General features: G+C 59.6%; 1 protein-coding gene across 1 annotated transcript in view; it reads right to left on the bottom strand.

The window, feature by feature from the left end:
* Positions 1-1471: 1471 nt before the first annotated feature.
* LOC106888384 (cadherin-1-like) overlaps positions 1472-8736 on the bottom strand; it is an 11172-nt gene continuing 3907 nt past the window's right edge. The window contains exons 3-16 of the mRNA XM_014942585.1: positions 6356-6591; positions 6139-6270; positions 5903-6058; positions 5687-5831; positions 5383-5555; positions 4880-5008; positions 4578-4763; positions 4241-4485; positions 4006-4148; positions 3672-3896; positions 3201-3422; positions 2988-3118; positions 2619-2762; positions 1472-2482 (exon numbers count right to left, since the gene is read on the bottom strand). Of these exons, the coding sequence (XP_014798071.1) occupies positions 2270-2482; positions 2619-2762; positions 2988-3118; positions 3201-3422; positions 3672-3896; positions 4006-4148; positions 4241-4485; positions 4578-4763; positions 4880-5008; positions 5383-5555; positions 5687-5831; positions 5903-6058; positions 6139-6270; positions 6356-6591 (2480 nt within the window). The 3' untranslated portion in view covers positions 1472-2269. The remainder of the gene's footprint in view (positions 2483-2618; positions 2763-2987; positions 3119-3200; positions 3423-3671; positions 3897-4005; positions 4149-4240; positions 4486-4577; positions 4764-4879; positions 5009-5382; positions 5556-5686; positions 5832-5902; positions 6059-6138; positions 6271-6355; positions 6592-8736) is intronic.

Below are 8736 nucleotides of genomic sequence, written 5' to 3'. Positions count from 1 at the left end.
TCAGGCACGGCAGCAGCGCCAGCAGCCCGCAGGCGGTAGCCCACCCCGGCTCGGCCTCGTCCGCCACCCCGGCGGCCAGCGCGGGGGCCCGGGACAGCACGGCATGGCGCAGGCCGCGCAGCGCCGCCCAGCCCGGCGCCCGCCGCAGCCGCTCCTCCAGCACCGCCGCGTTGCTGCGCAGCGTCTCCGGTCGTAGGGCGCTCTCCGGGCCGGGTTCGGCCCCGCCATCCCGCTCACCGGGCCCGGCGGGCGGCCGCAGCAGCAGCTCCAGCGCCTCTACCACCTGCTCCAGCTGCGGGGCCGGCTCCGGCTCCGTAGCACCCGCCATCTTGGGGCCCTCCGTCGAGGGGAGGAGCATGGCTGCGCGCCGCCATCTTGGGGAGGTCGGCGGAGGGGGAGGAGCGACACCGCCCGCCGCCATCTTGGGCGGGGCGGGAGGAGGTGGCGGAGCGGCGCCATGTTGGGGCCTGGCCTGAAGGGGGAGCGGCCGCGGCTGCGGCCGCTCGGTGGTGCCCGGCCGCGGGTGGTGCCTCTTGATCACGGCAATTCGGAACTCGGCTTCTTCCCAGCGGGGAACACAGCTGTCTCCTCCTCGGCCACCGAGGTGGGAGGCCGGCAGTGTAGGCCCCTGTCTCCAAAGGTGTCAACAGCACCCACCCCTCTGGCTGGTAAGGTATTTCAGGAGAGCTCCCGCCCCCAAGGCTCGCCCCTGTGCCTCTGGGTGCCTCGAGCAAAATTTAGCAGCTTCCAGAGAGAAAACAGCAAGTCCGTCTACAAAAGGGAGAGCCCAAACGCATCTCCATATCGTAAAGTGCGAGTGGAGGCGGAGGTGTGCAAGGCAGCCTGCTCTTAGGGTCAGTGGCCAAACCTGCCTTTGGAATAAACAGCTTATGTGCATGTTGCAAAGCACATAAATTAGCAACTTGCCTCTCCAGGACTGTAACGAGGCGGGACGACTGCAAAATCCTTCACCAGCCTCTGAGGCTGCTTGTGCGTTTGAAAGCTTTCAAACGCTGCTGGGCATGTTATTCTTTTGTGTTTCCTCACCAGGCAGGGCCTCTGGAAGGGGTCACAGCCATTTCAGGGCTGGACAAACACCAGTGATCTCTCACTCATGGCCGACGGCCTCGCCTCTGCTGCGCAGGGTGGGGTGTGGGCACTGCACACGCAGCCACCGTGATAAGGTACAAGCCTTGTTTTTCATGCCATGTCCCACTCCTCCTTTCCCCAGGGCCTGGCCAGGCAGACTCAGCACAAGGCAAAGCCGTGACCTGCTGTCGGCTGCAGCCCAGCCTCCTCACGGCCCCTGGAGATGAGAAAAGACAGTGCTCTGCTCCGGATCTGTCCCTGTTGCAAAGAAGAGGCAGCAGCAGCAGCTGTGGCCGTGCCGAGGAGCAGCTCTCTGTGGGGCAGACCTGCCTCTGAGCATGGACACAGCGAAACCAGCAGAGCTGCACACAGAGAAAAGGGCTTTTGATTTTCTTAAAACAATTTATTATTTTAATTTCATATAAAAAAACCCATACAATCAATTACTAGTCAGCCACTGTCGGCTTCCCAGTCCGCCTCAGACCCTCTTCCCATAATAAAAAAAATACAAACCGTGACAACAGCTAAACACAAAGTTCAGAATTTCAATAAAGCCATTTGATTTCCAAAAGCGCCTTTCATTGACTGCACAATAATTAACACCCGGCACAACACAGAAGGAAATCATAATTATCTGGGATACAGAAAAATAGAAATCTGCCTGTAAGTACTCTATCAAATACAATTACCTTACATATAGTACATCTTTGGTCCGTGTTTATCGATCAACTTGCCTGCGCGAGCAGAGGTGCGGTGCTGGGACTGCCCCGCTGCTCCGGTGCCAGGTCAGGAGGTATTTCGGAGAGTGCCAGAGAAACCATTTTTCCCCCTCACAGCAAAGGCAGGGAGGTGGTGGTAGGCTCTCCCCACGGGGGAAGGGGAGCTGATCCTGACCCCTGCAGCCTCAGCTGCAAGATGGGGAACGTACCAAACAGGGGTGTCCATTCGGGGGCCAGCCGAGGGAAACACAAAGGCTCCCCCAAAAAACACCCCCAAGCCCATATGACCCTATGCTTCCCCTGCACTGACCGAGGGGGACGTGGACACCGGGTTGAGGGGGTGTTGGAGGGGTGCTGTTTGTCCACTCAACAGGCAGAGACCGACGCGAGTGCAGTGGGGTGAAATGAGGTGAGCTGCCTGCGCCGGGCGGCTGCCGGCCGGGTTGGGGCCGAGGGGTGTCCTAATCCTCCTCCTCCCCACCACCATAGAGGTCCGCCAGCTTCTTGAAGCGGCTGCCCCACTCATTGAGGTAGTCGTAGTCCTGGTCACCGTCGGAGGCAGAGGAGTTGAGGGAGCTGAGCGAGGTGGCCTCCGAGCCGCTGCCCTCGTAGTCGAACACCAGCAGGGAGTCGTAAGGGGGGGCCGTGGGGTCCGTGTCAGCCGCCTTCAGGTTCTGGGGTGGGGGGGGCAAGAGGGGTCAGCAGCCGTCCCCTGGGGGTTTGGGGACACCACCGGGTGGGTGGCACCCCAATGGTGCCTGCATGGATTGGGGCTCCATCCCCAAAGCACCGCATGAGGTCAGGGCTCACCTCATCGATGAAGTTTCCAATCTCGTCGGGGTTGGCGGGCCGGGGCCGGTACTGGGGGGCAGCCATCAGTGGGGGGGCCACATCATTGCGGATCACCTCCGGGCGAGCGTCCAAGCCCCGGTGCAGCTGGCTCAGGTCATAGTCCTGGTGTTGGGGGGGAACATGAGGAGATGATGTTCAAGGGATGCTGAGGGCATCACTCTGCTGGGACCCGGGGCACCATGGGCACCAGTGACCACAGAGGGGTCTACAGCAACCTTGCGCACCCTGAGCATCCATCATGGCTTGGGGAGCAAGGCCACCACCCGCCACAGAGAGGGTGCCACAGGGACCCTGCAGGCAGGGTCCGGCCTGGCACAGGTGTCCCACCTGGTCCTCCTCACCACCACCCTCCTCGTCGTAGTGGTAGACATTGTCCCGCATGTCATCCTCGGGTGGGAGCAGCGGCTCCTTCACTACCGTCCTCCGCCTGGCGAAGAGCAGCAGCAGCAGCAGCAGGACTGCGAGCAGAGGGCACTGGTGTCAGGGCGGCAGGGCAAGGGTGGCTCCATCCCCATCCCGTCTCCATCCCATGGTACTCACTCAGCAGCGCCAGGATGCCTCCCAGGATGCCCAGGATGGCAGGGACACCCAGGCCACCGGCGACGTACGCTCGCCGCTCGCAGTTTTTGGCTGGCCCTTCGCAGTCGCACACCTGAGCTTTGACTGGCGTCACCTGCGCCTTGCCCTGGCCATCTGTCAGCTTCAGGAAGATGCTGTACTCCCCTGGCTCCAGCTCCTTCGTCAGTTTCAGCACCAGCAGGTCTTGCAACAGAGAGAGGGGTTGGACTCACAGATGGGTCCCGGATCTCCCGTTTGGGGACACCCTTGGCACTGGTGCAGGGCTTTGCCACGTGGCAGTTCCCCTGCCCAGTGCCCATCGTGGGGGCTGGCACCCGTGGCACTCAAGGGAGTGCAGAGAACCAGGGGTGCTGGGATCTGGGCACCACTTGGCATCTCCCCACCGCCTCCACGATGAAGGTGGGTAATCAGGACAGACCAGGTGGCCCCTACCTTGTCCGGTCACCCTGACGGTCCAGTTGGCGCCAGAGCCGTGTTCCAGCGCTGCCAGGAAAGGGTAGGTGTTGGGGGGCAGGTCCTTGTCAACGATGTTCAGTGTCTGCTCCTCAGGCTGCCGGCTGCAGATGTCGAAGATCCGGGGCTCTGGCATGGGCCCGTTGTCATTCACGTCCTGGAGGAGGAGGAGCAGCGTCCCCGTGCCGGTGGCATCCGGTGACCCTGTGGGGCCAGGGGTTAGTAAGGTGCCTGGGGAAGAGGTCCCAGATGCCCCAGCCCAGGGCAGGGAGCAGCAGCACCTTCCCAGAGGGCAAGACAGGGTGCTCCTCACCATTGTCCACAGCCAGGACGATGGCCTTGTAGGTGCTGTTGATGGCGTGCACTGACTCCCGGTCCAGTGGCTGGGTGGCTGTGACGATGCCATTCTCGGGATCGATGGCCAGCCACCCTGCGGGGTCACTGCCCATGCGGTACCTGGGGCAAGCGAGGGGTCAGCAGGGGAGCATGGGGCATGTGGCACAACGGGCACGCCAGCACAGCCCCCCACCACTGGCCCCTACACTCACGTGATTCTCTGCCTCTGATCCCTGTCCGGGTCCTGGGCTGTGTAGGAGGTGACCTGGTGCCCCTGTGGCAGGTCTTCCATCACCTCTACCTTCTTGACTGGGGGCATGAAGACGGGAGGTTCATTCACATCTCCAACTGTCACCAGGACGCTGGCCGTGGAGAGCGGTGGGGACATAGTGAAGGGGATGGCGTTCTCTACTGTCACCACAAGGTTGTACTGGCTCTTGGTCTCGTAATCCAGGCCCTGGGGGTGAGCGGGAGAGAGGAGCCAGGGTAGTGCCAGAGCTGGCAGGGAGGCAGCCAGTACCAGGGTAGCTGTGTGGTAGCAAGACCAACCTTGGCAGTTTTCAGGATGCCATTGTTGTTTTGGGGGTCAGTGATGATGGTGAAGTCACCATTTGGGTCCCCAGATTTGATGCGGTAGACAGCTTGCCAGGCAGGGGAGCCCTGCAAGTCCTTGTCCGTCACCTGCAGCTGGGTCACCACCACCCCCACCTCGTTCTCATTCACCGTCCCCTCGTACTGCAAGAGATGGGATGGGGACAGTCACCCACATGGTCCCGAGCACCCCAAGGTGTGGGGGCTCATGCCACAGTGGCCCAACAAGGGGAGTAGCTTGCAGGAAGTGGCTTGGATACCATGGTGGGGTCGAAGATGGGAGGGTTGTCATTAGCGTCAGTGACTTCCACAATGGCAGTGGCGGTGTTGGTCAGGCCAGTGCCCTCCTGGTCCGCAGCCTGGATGATCAGCGTGTAGTTGGGAGTGGTCTGCAAGACGAAATCACTGTGCTTAGGGTAGGGACAGGGTCTGGCATGTTCCCCTCTTCGAGGGCCATCACCTGCCTGTTCTTCCACCCTTCTACAGCCAGTGTTCACTGTTGGCACAGATCCTTGCTGATGTCCCTGCTGCCCACCCAAAGGGCTAGCAGTTTACCCCCTCCCAGAGCTTGGCAGGGCTGGGGGTCCTTGCACAGATCCCCACAGCTTGGGGCTGCACACTCCCCCAGAGCAGGGGACAGTGACCCAGAGATGGCAAATCCCCGGAATGGGTGGACCCCCGGGGCTCCAGCATCCCTGGCTCCCCACAGCAAGTCCCACTGTGGAGCTGCCACATGGTCCCCCAGGACGTAGCAAGGACCCACCTCCCTGTCCAGCCCTGTGTCGATGACACTGATGATGCCCTTCACTGGGTCGATGGTGAACATCCGTTGTGCACTCTTGGGCTCCTCGCTAAGGATGGAGTAGCCAATGATGCCGTTGTTCATACTAATGGCATCATCTGCATCCGTGGCATTCACGGTCATCACGGATGTGCCTGGGGACAGGGACAAGCAGGGGAGATATTACTCATGGGACAAAACCCTATGGATACCCAGGCACAGCTCTGGCTCAGGGCTCTGCACGGTCCCAGCTGTGGGGCCCCCGGCTCACTGGTCCCCCACATACCCGGCTTCGCGTTCTCCTCGATGTAACCGATGAAGACTTGCTGGGTGAAGACGGGCCGGTTGTCATTCTGGTCTGTCACAGTGATGATGATCTCCATGGGGTCCTCCACAGACTGCCCATTGGCTGACACGGCGTGGGAGAAGAGCTGCGAGGGACACCATCAGCCCACGCACAGTCCCGGGGACTGTCCCCTCCCCACCCCAGCCCCACACTCACGACGTATTTGTCGATCTCCTCCCGGTCCAGTGGCTTCGTCACCTTCAGCCACCCTGTCTCCCGCTCAATGGTGAAGACACCCACGGGGTAGCTGTCTGCCCCCTGCCCTGTGATGCTGTAGAAAACCTTGGTCTCCTTGTCCTTGTTGGATTTGATCTGGAGGCGAGGTGGAAGGAGGGGTTAGAGGGGTCCTGTCACTCTGGGTACTCCCTTGGGTCCCCCACAGGGCCATGTACCTGCACCATCTTCTTGGGGAAGGGCCCCCGATCGTTCTCAGGACAGTTGATGGGGGGGATGACCCAGTCCCTCTTCTGCCGCTGGAGCCTATGGCTGGACTTGGGGAAGGTCAGCACAATGGGCGCCGTGTCCTACAGGGAGAGCAGCTCAGGTTGGTGCCAGCCCCTTTCCGAGCCTTCTGCACACTCTGCCCCGGGGAGAGGGGCTGCACTTTACCTGCTGCTGGTGCTGGCGGCGGTGGTGGTTGTGATGGTGTAACCGTCTGCGCAGGGTCACCCTGGCCGAATGCTTCTTGCCTGTGGCGTCCCAGGTGTGGACAGAGAAGCTGATCTCCTGCCGCTGGAGCTGCAGGGGCCGGGTCGTGGAGACGATGCCATTCCTGCTCACCTTGAAGCGCGTGTCGTCGGAGAGGTAGGCGGCACGCCGGGGCTCACCGCACTCCGCAAAGCTCACTGGGGACAGGGAGAGCGGGTGGGCAGGGGCCCCCGGCACCAAAAACCCATCGAGGGCAGGGCAGGCACAGGACAGTGTGACATGGGCACACAGCCATAGATGCACGGTGCCACATGTCCTGCTGGCATCCCAGCATGGGCAGGGCGTGCGGCACAACGCATGGTGCATCCCTGCCGTGGCTCTGGTGTGGGACCGGGCACGGCACGACCTGCTGTGCCACAGACTCCCTGCTGACCTGTGGCAATGGGGCAAACGGCCCTCAGCAACAGCAGGTCCCTGCTGTGTGTGGCACATCCCTGTCTATAGCGCCGTGTACGGCACATCCCCGCGCACATCGCATCCCCCCCACACACGGCGCATCCTCGTGCCACAGCGTGTCCCTATGTGTGGCACCTCACTGCCACTATGCCCATGGGCAGAGGGTGCTGCTGCTCTGGCTGCTTTTCAAATAAAAACAAGGGTAGCGCCCGCTCACCTGCGCTGGCACCCAGTCCCCTTGCTGGGGGGGGGGGGGGGGGGGGGGGGGGGCACGGCCCTTTCAGCATACACTCGCTTTGGGAGGGTGAAGGCTGTGCCTCTCTTGAGGGGCCTCCTCTGAGGGGAGCGATGGCTTCCCCCCACTCCTGCACCTCAGCGCCAGCAGGGCCTGCCCGAGCCTGGAGAAGCCCTGTGCTGGCAAGGCTGGACCTGTTCCATGGTGGGCACACTGTGGGAAACCTGGCCTGGGATCTCATCCCAAGTGTCCAACACAGAAGAGACCTTGCTAGTGTCAGTAAAGGGAAAATACTCAGATATTTTAGCACCAGCGTAAGTATCACAGAGCAGGGATCTTTGTTGCAGAGGGCTTTTTTTTGCGGCTTTTTCCAGCAGGTCATCTCTTCTGAAGTTCTAGAGAGCTGCCACTGTTTATTTAGTGTTAGTGTGATATTAGCGCCGTGTATGGTCAAGGATGTTGCAGCTGTCATTGTCTAGGTGGTTTTGTTGTTTTTATACCTCTCCCACTGCTTGAGAGGACACACTAGCAAAGTTACTTGACTTCTTAATAAAGGAAATATTTGCTGTGGTATAAATAATTGTACTCAGACAATTAAATCAATGGTACAGAAATTCCCATTGCGTGTGCAAAGTGCCCTTATAAAGGTTTTCATCAATAAAATATCATATAGCTACTAAATGTCAATGCTAGTTGTACCCGACAAGTGCATATCATGTGGCTGTTTACTGCCATTGATTTTTTTTTTACTCTTTCCTTTCAACTTCAGGAAACTGAGTGTAAAAGCCATAACAAATCCTCAGTATTTGGATAATGTGGGGAATCCAGCCAGTAATGGACTGTACGACTTGGCTTTGGGACCTCCAGACTCCAAAGAAGTGTGTGCCACTTGCATGCAGAACTTCAGCAACTGCCCTGGTCATTTTGGCCATATAGAACTGCCTCTGACTGTCTACAACCCTCTGTTTTTTGATGTATGTATTCTTATTTATTGTCTTGCTGGTGAAATGCGTGGTGGCACTCAAGCTGTCATACACTTTGTAGTCCTTGAAAATAGTAAAGGTGCTCACTGCCTTCTATGTGTAATAACAGCAAATATAGTAGAAAAAGTTTGTTGTGTCATGATAGTTCAATAAAAATAGACTTCTTGGACTTTGCAAAATGTACACTTGCAGCTATTATTTTACTCAGTATTGACAAACAAGAGAGGGGGAATGTTTATCGCTAAACTATATGACTGACTGTAGGCTGTCATGCCTTAATTAAATGGAGGGCGGTGGGGTTGGGGGGGGTTGGGGAAATGGGGGGGTGTCACGTCAGCGCCAGGGGCAACCGGGGCAAAGGCGCTGGCAAGTGGCACGTCGCGGCGGCACACCCGCTGACGTCACCCCAGTTTCACCGTGACTTCAGACTGGGCTGACAGGGGGAGCATACAAGCCCCCTTCGTGTCCCCCCCCGCAAGGGCTGGGGGCCAGCCATCCCATCCCATCCCAGCCCCAGGGATGCCGCAGCCCCCACGCAGGTGTTTGCCTCCCCAGCCCAGGCGCCGCGTGGGGCCTGTCCGGACCTGTTGGGAGGGAAAACACCGCTCTCAATTAATCAGCCTAATTACAGGCTGGCTCGTCAGCCATGGGCTCGCGTTGGGTATGGG

This window comes from Calidris pugnax, unplaced genomic scaffold (genome assembly GCF_001431845.1).
Source record: "Calidris pugnax isolate Ruff unplaced genomic scaffold, ASM143184v1 scaffold28, whole genome shotgun sequence".
Classification (NCBI taxonomy): Eukaryota; Metazoa; Chordata; class Aves; order Charadriiformes; family Scolopacidae; genus Calidris; species Calidris pugnax.
Note: the sequence above shows the minus strand (reverse complement) of the source record. Positions and strands in the feature narration are given on the sequence as shown.